This window comes from Spermophilus citellus (assembly GCF_964194105.1).
Source record: "Spermophilus citellus genome assembly, chromosome: 6".
NCBI classification, from domain to species: Eukaryota; Metazoa; Chordata; class Mammalia; order Rodentia; family Sciuridae; genus Spermophilus; species Spermophilus citellus.
This window is the reverse complement of record NC_138187.1, coordinates 76482565-76500655: the sequence shown is the minus strand read 5'-3', so window position 1 is coordinate 76500655 and position 18091 is coordinate 76482565. Positions and strand designations below refer to the sequence as shown.

Sequence of the window (18091 nt, the reverse complement as noted above, 5' to 3'; positions counted from 1 at the left end):
GTACATCCTGGAAAACCTAAGGCTAAGTTAAAGGCTCTTTGCGGGTTTTCCTGGGGCTCTTAGAACACTACCAGTAAGAATCTAGTCATGTGTATAATAGCTGTTGACATGTCCTCTGTAACTGTCATGTTCTGGGAACCCCAAGAACATAAAATACCCCTGGAGAACAAGATGCCCATCAAGTAGGATGACGAGACCAAAGAGTACCAATGTTCCAAACCTGGAAGGGAAGCAGCTATCACAGAGGTGATTTTTCTAGTCCCACTGTACTAACTCATATCATGTGAAATGGAAAGCAACTGCCTGGCCTGAATTACTGATTTACAATAGTCAGCCCAAAATGAAACTACTGTTGAGGCCACTATTTTGAGGGTGCCTTCTTTGCAGCAAATTATAACTATAATAGGTAGTATGTAAGGGTCAAAATTCTATATGAGAGCTCATCAGTTAAGATACATAAAAATTATTTGGATTTAAATATTTCCTATACTTTACAATTATGTATTTGATTTTATACAAGACTTTTAAAAAGTTACTTGAATAAAAATTTGGATAGAAAAAACGAGTGGAGTACTTCTAGTCCAATATAATTGATAAAATCAGTTACTAAACTGATATTTATTTAATGAGCTCATTTTAGCTTCAACCATAAAATAAACCTTTTTGGAAACAGAAATGAAAAAAGAAATAAAAACAAATGAAAAATGTAGATAGGTAGAGTTCAGTTTCTGGTCATTTTAGTTCTGATCTTCTAGACATTTCTGCATAAATATGTGGTGGAAATTTTTTGACATATAATTTTCTACAGATTTCACTATAGAAAATAATGAGAAGACTACCATTTAGATATTTATAAAGGAAAGTAGGGGGAAATGTTTTCATGATTCTAAATCTATGCTTGTGCATGAAAAAAAAAAACATTTTTTTCCTTAGCCCTCAGAGCCAATGTTTCTTTACTCACAAAGCACAAATCTGAGTAAACCAACCACATTCAACCAGAAAGACACACTTACCACAGTGAGCTTCGTCAGATCTATCAGAGCAGTCTGGCTTATAGTCACAGACAAGGTGGCCTGCAATACACTTCTTGTCCTCGCACAAAAAATCAGTGGCTTCTGAGCAAATCTCAGAAATCTCTCCAACTAAGGGGGTGAAAAAACATTATTTAGTCCAGGTTTTCATTACATTTGAAGAGTCTTCTTGTTCTATAGATTTCACAGTATTAAATAAGGTAGTGATTTTAACAGTTATCCAAGAAGATATGCTTCTATTTAACTGCCTTTCTCTCCACCCCACCTGCAATTGTTCAGAAAGTTACAGAGAATTACTTTTGAAATACCTTTTAGCCGCTCATGGGCTGATGGTGAATTATTATATACACACAAACTCCTGATCAAGGCATTAAGGATCCTTTATTTTTAATTATGGCTTAACTTAGTTTCCCAGTTTTACTTTCTGAGATTCATCTCATAAACATCTACAGATTATGCCCTATGACTGAAGTGTGACATTACTCTCCATGTTTCCATGCATTTACACATGATGCCTGCACTGCCTAAACTAACTAGTCCCTTTTAGACCCTAGACAGTCAAGTATTCAACATCATAATCAAAGAAACAATTTTGCTTCATCTCCCCCTCTTCCCTGTCTTTTGGTCCTCTTAGAACCACTTCATTCCTATATTAGAATGCTTCCTACTTCCTTAAGAGTTGTTTACACATTCATCTGTCTCTCTAGATTCCAAGCTCTCAGACATTTTCATTGTATTCTCTATGGCCTGACATAGCACCTAAAATACAACTAGTGCTTCCTAAGTGTAGGTTGTAATAACTGAAGACATACTGGACTCATTTGAAGGAAGCTTAGAAAAGTGGATTGACAGAGTACTTTCAAAGAATTCATATATTTGAACATTATCTTAACTGAGATATAGACAAATGCTGATATTTCATAGCTTTACCATCATTTGCTCTCAAGTTCTAAAATTACTTTTTAATGATTTTAACAAATAAAGTTCAGCAATTTCTTTAAAACTTATACTATTCCAGACACTTGGCTGGTATACCCAGTATTGGGGTAATTTACTTACAGAAAGACAGTATTTCCATGAATGAACAGATTAAAACTCTTATAGACATGAAGAAGAGTGTGTATCTATCATTTCCATATCATCCCTTTAATACAACAGCTAACGCCTGTATAATTTCTGGGAATAACTTACTAGTAAAACTTAGAAGATATAAATGTGAAAAACGAAGCAAGGGTATCTAAGACTTAAGAGCAAATATTTAACTATTGGCCTTAGTAAGACAAAGACACAGACTCAAAGGTCATGTTCAATGAGTAGTTTATAAAGTTTGCCACAGAATTTTAATTAACACTAGTGAGAATTTATGGTTAACTCAGAGCAGTATGTGGACATTGTTTAGTATACAAAGTACATGCATTTGAGCTTGTTTTATTTTTCCACGCCATAAGACGAAAAGCCATATAATTACTCCACAGGGGATATAAGTTTTGAATTCAATCTAAATAACTGGTTCATTAATTCTTTAAAGTATGACTAAATAGACTATATTTCTAAAATAAAGCTTTTTTTCCTTAATAATATAGAATGGCAAAGACATGGTGAAAAATCAAGTCAGTATTTTGAATTGCAGTAAATCAACAATAACTAGAATTTCTATGGTTATATTAGGAGAACCAGGGATAAATAAAGAAAAAGAGCCTACAATACCAAGAAATATAAATTTTTAGGACAAGAATGTGAATGTAAATTGAAAAGGCAGATTATTTTAGTTAGTGAATGTCTTACACATGTTTAGTCATTTATGTCTTTATTCAACCAAAATGATTACAACAATAACTGGTCACCTAGTCGGCAGATATGCAAAAGCAAAGAATCTCGCATCTTCTAAACTTGGTAATGTAAAAATGAAAGAACATTAGTGTTTATAATATAGAGTTGGAGATAATCTGGCTAGCAGCATATGTATGTAAAGACTAGATAATTATTTAGCTTTAGAAAAAGGTTGACTAAAGCTAAAGCATGATAAACTGAAAGATCCTGGAAAGAATACATGAACTACAAAATGATGTGGTTATAAGAAGTAAACATTTAATCTAGTAAAACCCTGAGGCATCATAGGACCAGTTTACTCTAGACTGGAACAACCCATAAACAGCTTGAAAGTGATACCAATTGAAAATGGACTTAATTCTATTTTGAAACAGAATTTCTAGTCAAAGAAATCCTTGACTATATGTATATTTCAATTTACATTAAAATAGGTGCTCCCCTACTCAGGGTTCATTTTACTGAACTAAATATAATCATTCTATACATTATATTTACTGAACAAATACTTGTGTGATCATCTCATTCAAGTGATGATATTCAATATGCCCTGAGAGTTCATACTATGAATGTCACCCAGCTATACATTTTAGGCACCTTCGTTTCTCATTTACAGAATACTAACACTATGAAGAATACAAAAAAATACAATGGGCACACCTCTGGCCTTTGTAGACCATGTCCCTTAGTTGACTAATCAATACATTTGGACTGAAAATCACCTGAAAACAAAACCAAACAAAACAAAAAAACAATTAGGGTTTCTAAGTAGCTATCTACAAATCAAAGAATAAATGAAATTTTAAACAGAGAACTTCCCAAAGAAATTTAAGAAGACATGCAAAATATCCAAGAATCTATATTTGTCCTAACCAAATAAGCACCTAGATGCACAGAGAACACAAGGTTATACTATAAGAAAGAATTTTTATAACCAAAGACTTGGAGATATTCACAAGTGAGCAAGGGTAAATAAATTGATCAGCTCTGCATAGACATGTTATGCTGTGAAGCTTTGAGAAACTAGGTCTTTTGGTTCTCAAAATACTTCTAACCTTTGATTTATTATGATAGGTGAATAAAAACTCTAAATTTTAAAAAGTATTTTGTTATAAAAATAATTTAGATACATTAAGCAAAATGTAGAATGAAATCCTTCTCTTTTACACAAATACTTCCCATAGTTTTCTGCATTTCCTTTCCCAGTTTTAATATTTTCGAAAAACACAGTAACATACATGTCATATTTTCTTATTTATAACTTATCATATAAATGTTTTCATATTTTTTGTCTGCACTTCAGTCACTACTAACATGTACAAAATACATTGAAAACTAAATATACCTTAATTTACTTAACAATTATATTATTGCTAAATTCTTATAAGGGGTTTCAATAATTTTATATTTATATAATCTTATGTTAATAAAACTATATGTAACTTAGGCATAGTTGGAAATATTTATGTGAGAGAGACTCCAAAACATGGCATTATTGAATGAAAAAATGTACTGAGGAATTTGTGTCCTTATGGGCTCTTGAAAACTATTAATAAATAGATTTTCAAAGTAGCTATGTTGATTTAAATGATAATCTGTAAGAGGATGAATGTCACTCTGTATACCTTTTTCTTCCATAACATGATGCCCTATCAGTGTTTTAATTTGCATGATTTATTTATTCTATTAGGTTTGCTTTACTTTTTTCTTATAAGTCATATATATATATATATATATATATATATATATATATATATATATAATTTATTATTTTTACTTACATTTTAGTTAATTCAGTTTGGCCCAATTACTTTCTATTAAAATAATCCTGTCCAAATTCATTAATGGTGACGAGGACCCAAGTTTTAAACACAATATTCTCTCATTCTTCCTTAAACATCAGTTCATCAGAGTGATAATTCAGATAAACCAGTTGTCAGTCATTATTTCTTTAAATATCCTTTCTGCCTCTCTTCTCTGTCCTTTCTTTCTGATCTCCTTCTATACCTGTTCGAATGTTTAAAGATGTCCCACATTTTCCTTTTTATTCATTTTTTTCTTTCTCTTCTTGATATTGCATAATCTCTATTAATCATTGATTCTTGTACTAGTTCAAACTACTGTTGACACTGTATAGTAAAACATCCACATCAGTTATTCTATTTTTTATTTACATTTAGTCCTTTTTCATAATTTGTCTCATCAATATTTTCCTATTTGTGAGACATTGTCATGATACTTTTTTTATTATTATTTTTTATTGATTATTTAAAGCATTACATAGCTCATGATATATCATCTTTCATACATTTGACTCAAATTGTGTTTTGAACTCCCATTTTCACCCCAAATACAGATTGCAGAATCACATCTGTTACATATTCACATTTTTACATAATGCCATATTAGTGACTGTTGTATTCTACCTTTCCTATCCCCTACTATCCCCCCTCTCCTCCCCTCCCCTCCCATCTTCCCTCTCTACCTCCCCTGCTGTTCAAGCACACTTTGTTTTTTTATTTGACCATATTTATTATGTTCAGCATCTGGATCCTCTCAAGACAGTTTCTGCTGCTTTCTTTCTTATATATTGATCATATTTTTCATATTCATTTCCATATCTTATAATTTTTGATTGAACATTAGACACTTTAGCTGATACATGGTAGCAACTCTGGATACTGATCCTTCTCTGATCCCTGGTGCTAAGACAATGATTACCTGAAGAGTTGAGTGATTTTTCATTTATGGAATATGCCCAATGTTATCCTTTGAAATACCATCTTCCTCTAATTCTCTGTGCTCTGCTTCTTGAACACCCATTAGAAAAGTGTTGGATTTATTTATTTTATCCCCAATACCTCTGAATCTCTATCTCATAGTTTTTTTCCCTCTACTTTAAGATGATGCATTTACTCACATTTACTTAATAGTTTATTATTTTTCTGTGTCTCTAATCTGTTTAACTTTTCTTCTGCTGTTTATTTTCAATTATAATTTAATTTCTTTCAAAAAGTCAAATTTAATTATTCCAATTTAATATTCAGTCTTTTTTCATGTTTTTTTATTTTTTATGATTCTAAGAGCACATGGTTCCAACATCATAAATTCTAACTTGTCCTTGAAGTTCAAAATTTTCCAGAAATTTTACTATTCATTTGTTGTTTGGGAATTTCCATTTCATGTCTTATATTATATTATGTGTGGTATGGCACAGGTTTAAGCTTTGGCTGGCTGGCTTTCTTTCTCTCTCTCTCTCTCTCTCTCTCTCTCTCTCTCTCCCCCCTCTCTTTCTTTCTTTCTTTCCAAGCCTCTGGACTTGCAGCGAATTAGCTTGAAAATTTCTAGATATAAAGCAATTTTTCCAGTCATAGAAAGGATGAAACATTATGCAAAGGGTTCAGGTATAGACTCCAGATCTTACAGGGAATTAAAAACTCTCAGCCCCAGATTCCATTGTCAATGTTCAGAGTGCCAAATTGTTTAGGCTTCTGGAAAGTAAACTTTTGCCTATAATCCATATTTTTGCTTTTGGTTATTGAACTGAGAGATTTTCTTTTTCCCTTTTAGATTTTATTTAAGAGTAAATAATTGGTGCTTTTAAAAAATATTTATTTTGTATTCTAATTAGGCATATATGACAGCAGAATGCATTTGATTCATTGTACACAATTACAGCACAACTTTCATTTCTCTAATTGTACATGATATAGTGTCGCATTGAATGTGCAGTCATACATGTACCTAGGATAATTATGTCCATCTCATTCCACCATCTAATGAGTGCTTTTTAAAACTTATTTTCATGTACTCGTAAATGGCATGCACATTCTATAATGTGACTTATTAATTTTTCTGCATTCCAACTGTCAATATAGTTGGTATTTTTAAAATTGTTATATTTTATACCATGCATTCTAAAAATAACCCAAAGAAATTCCCCACAAATCAATTTTCCACATTACTCATTATTTAGATTACATTTTCAGCTAATTTCATATTGCCAAATGGTTCGGTGCTTTAAAAAATAGCAAAAACTGGCACATGCACTCTCTTCCTTGAGTTCACATAAAACCCAACAGATATTAATGTGTATCTGAGTGTATTAATTAAAATCTAAATAGTCAAATGTGTTTTTAGTGGCTAGAAGAGGCAACATTTATGAAACAAGGTTTCTTTTTACTTGTTAATACATGGCTTTTCCCATCATTCCTTACTGATTTTGTCTTGATGTCTTTAAATAGTTTTATGGTAGATATGTTTCAAAAGTGTTGATATTATAACTAGAAGGTTTACCTCTAGTTATAGCTGGTTATTCTTGACAGCAAATATTGATTGCTAAAGGGCAGTTTAAATATATGGACCAAGATAATTATTTGAACCCAAGTTCTTATAAAAGCTCTTTAACCCTCAGTAAGCCATTTAAAGTTGGTCTTAAATGACAATAAGAGCAATCACTCTCTTATACAAAGTACAATATGTTTGCATTCAGTGATGGCATCAATTTAGAATCTTCCATTTTTTATTTAGAAACATGTTAAACAAGTCAGACACTACTAAAGTTATTGAGATAAACCTTCAAAGGATTTATAATTATTTATAATTAGTAATGAAAATTTATCAAACAGTGTGGTTAGTGCTATAATTGAAGATATTTATGAGTTCCTGTCAAAAGACAAAGTAGTCCCATCTGTACTGGTGTGTCAATACATATTTAGTAAATTTATTTAATAGGTAGCCTTTCAAATTACCTATCATCCCAGATAGACATTTAACCAAGCAGAGAGATGAGCCAGAACATAAATAAACATATAAAACTCAAAGGACAGAAAATAGAAATTTCATTATAAAACTCCATTCTTACTTTCTTTATAAACAAGTTTGGCAACCTATTAAAAATTAATATGACTAGAAAATTCACATTTATTTAAAGGAAGAACAACATTTGTGATGATAAAAGGGAAGCTTTATTTAGAAAGATCATGCACCACTAACCTTTATTTATAGATGACTGTTTCACTTCAATATTCTCTCATTTAGAAAGAAATACCAGGAACAAGTTTTACAAACAGAAGAAAATCACAACTCTAGGGATAATGTGATATTATATGATCGACATTTTCAAATGTCCAGAAAAGAACAATACCTTTTATTTATTTTATTCACCATGATTATTTAAATCTATCTTATGTTCAAAAGAATTGCCAGGTTTATAAAAGGTCAGCGCATATATCAGGTAATTGATGGCAACACATCTGAAACTGTAACCTCAGCTATCTCAATAGCAGCAAAGTTCAGTTTGTGACAAAATTGTCAGAAGTGCTATCAGAGTTATTGGGCCATATATCAGTGTACAGCAAGAGTTCAGAGGGAAAAAAAGAAGCAATTTTATTTGCACAAAGGCAAGGTGTGCATGCTAAAAGGAATATATCCTGAAGATCAGCTTTTGACTTTTTTAAAACAAAAAGTGACTTTATAACCTGTTTTGATATTTGTTTGAAATAAAATTATAAATAGAAATGTCTCTTATCTCACATGAAACACTGATTTTTACCTTTAATTTTCTTATATCTGAATATACTTTAAATATCTAGTTTTCTTTGTGAATATTCTGTATAACTGACGAACAAAGGATTGTAGAATCCTAGGCTGTATATACTTCATATTACTGATTTCAAGGATCTAACACTATAACAAAACTCATGTTTAGAAGGGCTACAAAGAAGAAACAGAGAAAATAAAATGATGAGGCCAAGAAAAGGCAGAATGATTCCACATGACAAGGACCACTGTGATTTTATATGAAAAAGTTTTAGTGGTCTAATTATTCGGGAGCCCCCAATCATGCCTTACCTCTTCGAAGTTTCTACTAGTCCATTAAATTAACCTTGGCTCAGATACTTGATGATTTCCTGTCACTTTAATAGACACACACAAACTCTTTCTTTTCTGGACTCTAGAGCTGCATCTGGTGTGTGACCCTCAATTCTCTGAGCCTGTTGGCACTATATTCTTGGTACTATGCCAACATTTCTTGACATTCCTTCTTCTCCCTTGGCTCCATTTCTAGTCCAGGCCTTTAAATGCCAGAGGAGACATTTTGTGTGTGTGTGTTTCTCATTTTTTCATTCACTCTCACCTAAGGGTCACACTCACCGCAACGATTTTAACTTTCAACTTAAGTTGATGGGACATCTATATTTCTATGTCCTTTCATTAAGTTCTATGCTACATTTTCTGGGAGATTTCTCTACAGCATATCAGATACTCTACTAAGGACATAATTGAGATATTTTCTTCTCCCTTTTCTTCCTACCTTATATTCCTCTTCCCCTTGCTTCAGAGTATACCTTACAATACAATAAACATCTATTCATGGTCAACAGATACACAACTTTTTTTAATCTACCTTTGCTTTTCTCAAATTTTTATGCCCTCATTCTTCCTCAGCCATGTGGTGCAGATGGCTGCTGGAAACATATGTACTTGCTTTTTTAATATTGCATAATTATTGTTGGGGAGTGGTTACTTGGATAGACATTTTATTTCTCAACTTCCATTTGAGTAATAAGATGTTCTCTAGTGAGACCACGAGTGTTAGTTAGTTGTTCCACTGACAGGTGAGGTCATACAAACTGTCACATGCTGCTCCTGTGGTCTCTTCCTGAACCTCTCAGATGGATAGGAAAGTCATAATTATTATGGTAGATCTTGAAGGCCAGAGCCTGAAAATCAGACTGGGTCCTTGAAAAAAAAAAGTATAAGAAAAGCTCTCCACTAATCGGTTCACTGTAAAGTGAATAAAAAGTGAATTCCTTAAACTGGAATATATTTCTTGATCTATTTTGGATCTATTTCATTGTAGTTATAGCCTAATGCAATAAGTTTAATTAATGCAATGTTTATGGTAAGGTGTACTGTAATGATGCTAATGAAGATGGTAGCTCCAACTCCTGTGGAAAAGGTATTATTACATCCTTCATTCTATATCAGCACATTGAGTAGATTAATTAATACAATTCTCAACACAACTCCATGAAATAGGTGTAGATTAAAAAAAATTAACTTACTTAAGTTCACACAGCTATTCATTAGCAAAGCCAGAATTGATGTTTGGGCTACACAGTTTTCACTCTTATCCAGCAAGATGGTTAAGTCCTCTTATTCTCCCAAGTGTCCAATCCTATAACCCACAAGTTCGGTGCTGTGTCTTCCCAAACTGATCTTGTTCAGGCCCATTTAACCATCTAGCTCTCCTAGTACTTTGGACATCCTAAACTTAAAACAAAATATTGAAGTAAAAGATAATGATACGTTTCCTATTTGTTTTTTTCTCTACAACAAACTAAACCCCTTCTGAAAACATTGAGGAATCCTTAAAGGAAGAACAGTACTACATTTATCGTTATATAATAAAAATAGAGCACAGAGCCCAGGAACCGTTTGAGTGAGCAAGTTATATTTGTCAAACTGTGTTTAAACTCGGGATAGCTGATTGGGCTTTTACAGCTACAATCAGAATAGGTGGCTCTCTTAAACAAAACATATTCTTATATGCTATGAATAGAATACTAAGGGCTAAGTGCCATATTTATTGAATTCAAAACAAATCAAGTAAAAAGATTCCTAGAATGTTGTGCAGTTAAAAATGATTTTAAGAAAACCCTTAACCATTGGAAACCAAAGAATAAATAGTCTGGGTGATAATTATTGGCATGACCTTATTGATAATTATTGGCAAGACAAATTTGGAGATGTGATATATTCCTTGATTTTGATAATCTACATAAACACAGACAATGAGGTAATTCAATAAGATCTTTATAAAAAAGGCGGCCCATGGCACAGGATGACAGGAGGCAGACAGCAAAAACAATCCAAGCAGAAGTAGGCTAAAAGTAACAGGGAATATTGAAACTATGAATACTCCTGTTGAGGAAGATTAATTTGTTATGAGATACAAAATAGCAAGAGAAGAGGAGAAATCACTCTAGGAAACTCTAATCATCATCAACAGACATCATTAAGGATGTCCATTCACATGGAGCATTCCAAATCCAACTTGAAGAAAGTCATAATGGATGGGACATGTCATGTCTGTAGACTTAATTACAATTTTCCAGTTGCTATACTGACAGGGAAGTGCACTCTTTGTTCTACCTATATTTCATTGAAGGGAGGTATAAAGGAAATTTGACAATAAAGCATCATTGTCATATATATCTGTTGGAGAATGACAAGAAAGAAAGTTCAAATGATCATTTCAGTTTTATCTCAAGAAATTACTTTTTCTTGTGTTCAGGTAACTTTTGTTTAGGATTTATAGGAATAATAATATAGGGTAGGGGATATATGTTCAATTAACTTTGTTATTTGATAAAAGTTACACATTCCTACTGTGTTGAAAACAGCTATTTTTATATCTTACCACCAAATCAACAAATACTTAGTCATCCATATGAGTTTTTTTTTTCATTTCCAACTTCTAAAGAGTAGTAGAATAATCGTTAAACTGAGAGTCAATAAATTCCACATTTGTAAAATGCCCAAAGTAACCTGAAATTAAATAATTCAATTACTCTAGATCTCTAAATTCTATGGAGTTTTGAATAGTACCTTGAAGGTACTAAATTAATTTATTGAATATCCTTGTTTTTAAAATGTATTAATGCAAATACAAAAATGTCAACGCAACTAACCTAAGCATAATTATTCTTTCCAGCTCCACAAAACATAAATCTTTTATGAAGTAAAATGTAAGTGAAAAATTCCTTTAAAATTATTGGGCATTGGAGGTTTAAGAAACATACTTGTGGAGGGATTTGGCCATAGGCATTCCCATCCCAGCATGTATTCTTTCACTGGAATAAAGAAATCAAGTGTCACATACAGCCTAAGAGTTTGTCACCACTGACCTTATAAAAATAAGCTGTAAAAATCAAAATATTAACAATTTTAGTAAAAAAAATTACAAAGATAGTTGGGCTATTGAGATGGAGAGTTTGAAAATGTGCATTGAAATAAGAGTTATGTTTCTGAAGTGTACATACCCCAAGGAGAGGGTCATGGATCTTCTATGTTCAAGGTGTGAGAAATTGTTACATGGATAAAAAATGTAACAGGGAAGGTTTTGTAAAATAAGTTCTATTCTTTGCAGCCTGGAGTGGTGTTCAAAGCAAGCACAAGATGAATGTGTTTCCTGGTTCACAGCAATTGCTCAGATTATCACTATAGGTCATAATGTATGCTGGGACAAAGCCCATTCTCATCTTCATAGTCATCTCATGACCATCCCTCCAGCCCAAAAGATACATACCATGCAGAAGAAAGGGCCGGGGAAGAGCCCTACAAAGGTAAGTAAGTAGGCTTATATCTGTGCAATCAGAGACACCTGAGATCCTGGATCTAGAACAGGGAGCAGAGGCTCTAAGGACGCACCTCTTCTTAACTCAAAAGACTCCTCACCAAATAACTCATCACCAAATGGGGAAGAAGTGTAGCCCCTGGGACTAAACAGAGGCCTCTGATGTTGCTTACAGAGGATCACAGGTGACACTACCTATTCTATTCTATCAGAATAGACAACTGATCAAAGATAGACCATTAGGATTTTTCATTTAGGATTGACTTTGACATACAGACACAGAGAAATGTCAGGTTTAGGGAACACAGACATCCAAAGGGCAACTCACTGGAGCAAATCTTCCTGAGCTCTCACAGCTTAGGTTATTGGAACACTTTTCCCAAGAAACAGTTTTATGCACTGGCTTATCCAATTATCTGACCTGCTATCCCACAATTTTTAGCAAAAAATATTCTTTATTATTTAGGGTAAGTAAAATTGATATCCAGAATGTGTATTATAAATGCTAAATATTAATTGTATCTATTATTAATCTGTGTTGACTCTTATCTGGAAGTTGGGGGAAGGATTATAACAATCAGCAATATGTGTAATAAAAGAAAAACAAGCCCACAGTCAAGAAAATGTATGGCTTTCCTAAAACAACAAGGTTCTTCAACTCCTCTGACTTTAATACCATCAGAGGGTTTTAATGAAGTAGGAGAGCTTTTGAAATGCTGAGTACCTGATTCAGATCTTTTAATTAGCCCCTCTTATCTATTATTTATGTAGTAAAGTCACCTCAGGACACTGTTATGTAATTTTCAATTTATGTGCAAATTTCAGGGTTAAGCAATGATCAAGTTATGTTTTTATTAATAATAAGAATACAAACAAGTCTAATTCAAGTATAACATTGTCTTTGACCATTTCTATCAAACTTTCTTACATTTGTGAGGTGTCTAGAAATTTCATCTAGAAGCATTTTTCATATTGTATTTCAATCAGATCTCTAGAATGTAACAGGTTTACTGTAGATTAAGGATAACTGTGGAGACTGGAACTCATGGTAGATATTCTTTATCTTATTTTCTTTCCTTCACAGTTATTAAAATATTAGCTATTTTTTAAAAAGAAAATCTGAAATAAAATCTCCTTAAAATCTGTCAAAACAGTTTGATTTAGTGAAATTTCACTGATCTTTCCAAAAAGTCAGATTTCTCATTTGGCATGGTTACTATGTGGCTGATTGATCTAAGTACAGACAAGTGATCAAAGGTGAACTAACAGGATTATCCCATTTGGGATTAACTTTTCTATAAAGACACCCAGAATTGGCAGGGTTAGGGGCCACAGGCACTAATGGGCAGCTCATTGAAGCATATTTCTATAAACCCCTGATGCTTAGGTTCTTGGAACTTACTGTTCCCAAGAATGGCTGATGCACTGGTTTCTTCAATTCTCTGACTCACCATGTTGAAGTTCCCATATGAATATCAGGTGAATGAACATTAAATGAGCTAATGTATGCAAAATTTTCAGGATATGCTTGTCATGTGGGAAATATACTATTAACATTAGTTTTTTTTTTCAATTTTTATTCCTGATTCTTGATTCCTCATCTTTTTAGACTGTACCTTCTTTATCTGTAAAAAGGGTTCTTGTTATATTTAACTAAGATAAAGTTGGCAAAACAGTCTTTAATTTGTAGAAGGTTTTATTTATTTTTTATTGGTTGTTCACAACATTACAAAGCTCTTGACATATCATATTTCATACATTAGAATCAAGTGGGTTATGAACTCCCATTTTTACCCCAAATACAGATTGCAGAATCACATCGGTTACACATCCACATTTTTACATACTGCCATATTAGTGACTGTTGTATTCTGCTACCTTTCCTATCTTCTACTATCCTCCCTCCCCTCCCCTCCCATCTTCTCTCTCTACCCCATCTACTGTAATTCATTTCCCTCCTTGTTTATTATCCCATTCCCCTCACAACCTCTTATATGTAATTTTGTATAACAATGAGGGTCTCCCTCCATTTCCATGCAATTTCCCTTTTTTCTCCCTTTCCCTCCCACCTCATGTCTCTGTTTAATGTTAATCTTTTTTTCCTGCTCTTCCTCCCTGCTCTGTTCTTAGTTGCTCTCATTATATCAAAGAAGACATTTGGTATTTGTTTTTTAGGGATTGGCTAGCTTCACTAAGCATAATCTGCTCTAATGCCATCCATTTCCCTGCAAATTCCATGATTTTGTCATTTTTTAGTGCTGAGTAATACTCCATGGTGTATAAATGCCACATTTTTTTATCCATTCATCTATTGAAGGGCATCAGGGGTGATTCCACAGTCTAGCAATTGTGAATTGTGCTGCTATGAACATCGATGTGGCAGTATCCCTGTAGTACACTCTTTTAAGGTCTTCAGGGAATAGTCCGAGAAGGGCAATAGCTGGGTCAAATGGTGGTTCCATTCCCAGCTTTCCCAGGAATCTCCATACTGCTTTCCAAATTGGCTGCACCAATTTGCAGTCCCACTAGCAATGTACAAGTGTACCCTTTTCCCCACATCCTCGCCAGCACTCGTTGTTGTTTGACTTCATAATGGCTGCCAATCTTACTGGGGTGAGGTGGTATCTTAGGGTGGTTTTGATTTGCATTTCCTTGACTGCTAGAGATGGTGAGCATTTTTTCATGTACTTGTTGATTGTTTGTATGTCCTCCTCTGTGAAGTGTTTGTTCATGTCCTTGGCCCATTTGTTGATTGGGTTATTTGTTTTCTTATTGTCTAATTTTTTGAGTTCTTTGTATACTCTGGATATTAGGGCTCTATCTGAAGTGTGAGGAGTAAAAATTTGTTCCCATGATGTAGGCTCCCTATTTACCTCTCTTATTGTTTCTCTTGCTGAGAAAAAACTTTTCAGTTTAAGGAAGTCCCATTTGTTGATTCTTGTTATTAACTCTTGTGCTATGGGTGTCCTATTAAGGAAAATCAGGTGTCTCTGATTTGATATCTAGCTCCTTGATCCACTTTGAGTTGACTTTTGTGCATGGCGAGAGGAGGGGATTCAGTTTCATTTTGTTGCATATGGATTTCCAGTTTTCCCAACACCATTTGTTGAAGATGCTATCCTTCCTCCATTGCATGCTTTTAGCTCCTTTATCAAATATAAGATAGTTGTAGCTTTGTGGATTAGTCTCTGTGTCCTCTATTCTGTACCATTGGTCCACCCGCCTGTTTTGGTACCAGTACCATGCTGTTTTTGTTACTATTGCTCTGTAATATAGTTGGAAATCTGGTATTGCTATACCACCTGATTGACACTTCCTGCTTAGAATTGTTTTTGCTATTCTGGGTTTTAAAGTGTCTAATTCTTTTTGCTTTTATCATAGGCCAGCATTTTTCCTACAACAAAACGCTGCTTTGAGGAAACATTAATTACCTTTTATATTATCATTTACTTTCTAGAGTTATAAATATTTATTATTAATATGTTAATTTTCAATTTAAAATGGGCTGCTCCCTTGTAACGACCTCAGAGATGACATCACTATGCTTGATGAACACAAATCATGACAGACCACTCTTCAATAGGCTGTCAAAAATTAAACAACAGAAGCTATGCCTTAGAATAAAAATACTGTTTTACTAATTTACTAATGAGATTATAGAAAAGAGTCTTGCCTATTTGATTAAAAGACTGGAAAATGGAAACATTTATTTATCTATTTGGATTTATATTGGGGCTAAAATAAATTTATAAATCTGTGTGTGTGTGTGTTTGTGTTCTGATATAACTCCTCAATGACAAGAAAAATGGTGATCTTATTGCTTATATTCTTCTGTCTACTCATTTAAAAAATAAGTGCATAAAATTTGATGACAACAATAAAAATTAGCCTGATTAAGAAAGAGGCAAAGAGGGGGAGTATACAAGTTTATTGGATTAGAGAAAGGGGAATGAACGGAAGGTATGTGGGATGGGAACAGAAAGACAGTAAATGAATCAGACAGAACTTTCGCGCGTTCATATATGAACACATGACCAGAGTAACTCCACATCATGTACAACCACAAGAATGGGAAGTTATACTCCATTTATGTATAATATATCAAGATACACTCTACTGTCATGTATCTCTAAAAAGGAACAAAGAATAAAAGAGACAAAGAAGGTGAATAAATATTTTTTAAAAAACCCCAAATGACCAATGAACACATGAAAAAAAAGAAAGAAAAAGAAAGTTCAAAATCACTAATCATTAGGGAAATATATATTAGAGCCAAAATGAGATACTATTTCACATGCCTTATAATGGTTACCACTTAAAAACAGAAAATACAAGTGTTGATGAGAACATAGATAAGCTAGAATGCCCCGGTACTACTAATAGGAATGTAAAATATTACAACTTCTATGGAAAATAGTGTGACGGTTCCTCATACTTGAAATGTAGAATTACCACATGATCCAGAGTTCTTTCTTGGAAAATATCCCAGAATACTGAAAGCAGGGACCTGAAGAGAAATGTTCATAGCAACCTTATTCATCAGAGTGAAAACGTGGAGCAAACTGTCCACTAAGAAATGAACAGAAGAAAAAAAAATGTAGTATGTATACAATGCAGTGTTAGCCCTAAAAAGGAATGAGGTCTTGTCACAATATGGATGAACCTGGAGGATACCCCGCTAAATGAAGTGAGCTACTCACAAAAGCACAAGTATTCTTCCACTCCTAGGAACACAATCAAATTTACAGAGACAAATAGAATGATGTTGCTGGGGGTGGGAGGGTACGTAGAAAATGAGGGACTATGTCTTAATGGGTACAGAACTTCAGTTCTGGAAGATAAAAAGAGTTCTGGAAACAGATGGTGGTGACAGAGAACAATGAAGTGAATATGTTTAATTCCATCCACGTCCCCTTAAAAATGATTAAGATGGTCTTATATTTTATGCACTTTACTACAATTTTTAAAAAGTAAAAAATATATTTGCTGATTTTTTTTTAGTGTACGGGGTGCTCTTATAGAATCAGGACTACAACAAAATTTTATCTACAACTTAAATCTGGAAACATCTTTATTGATAAACAAACGTTGAAAGCTAAAATATTTTATCTTGATTTGCATCAGGATACTGCCATCAAATCTGGCAAATAATACTGTCTAGATTTTTAAACTTGTATATTTTAAAGATGAATGTGAAGAGTACATGGAAACTTCACATTTAGTAATGATTGCATCTAAAAGTGAGGGGGGAAATGACTAAAGCAAAAATAAATGAAACAGACACTAGAATCAAATAGAAAGGATCAAAGAAACTGAGTCAGTTTTTTGAAAAGATAAATAAAGTTCATAATCCTTCATCTGGAATTACTAAGAAAAAAGATAATACCAAAATATATAACATTATAAATGAAAGAGGTGATATTACATCTGATATCAAAGAAATACAAATGACCATAAGATCATGTAATTGTTCACAATTCTATGCTGATAAACTGAATAACCTAAAATAAACAGAAAAATTCCTACAAACATAAAAATATTCCAAGAATGATCCATAAAAATGGATTATCTGAATACAGAGATTGAATCAGCAATCAAAGGATTTCTCAACAAAAAGAGCAAAGAGGTAGTTTGATTCACTGGTAAATTCTTCCAAACATAAGAATAATTAATACCAATCCTTTTCATTATGTCCAAATAATTGAAAATGAGAAAACATTGCCAAACTCATTTCCCAAGACCTATATTTTGCTAATATCAAAGTCATAAAAGGACACTATGAGAAAAGAAAATGACAGACCAACATCCTGAATGAACACAGATGCAAAACTCCTCAACATAATACCAGCAAGCAGAATTCAGCAACATA

General features: G+C 33.0%; 1 protein-coding gene across 1 annotated transcript in view; it reads right to left on the bottom strand.

Annotated features, from left to right (window-relative positions):
• Positions 1-18091, bottom strand: part of MALRD1 (MAM and LDL receptor class A domain containing 1) — a gene marked incomplete at both ends in the record, with an annotated part of 684412 nt that overhangs the window by 217680 nt on the left and 448641 nt on the right. The window contains one exon of the mRNA XM_081298191.1: positions 1014-1142. Within this exon, the coding sequence (XP_081154317.1) occupies positions 1014-1142 (129 nt within the window). The remainder of the gene's footprint in view (positions 1-1013; positions 1143-18091) is intronic.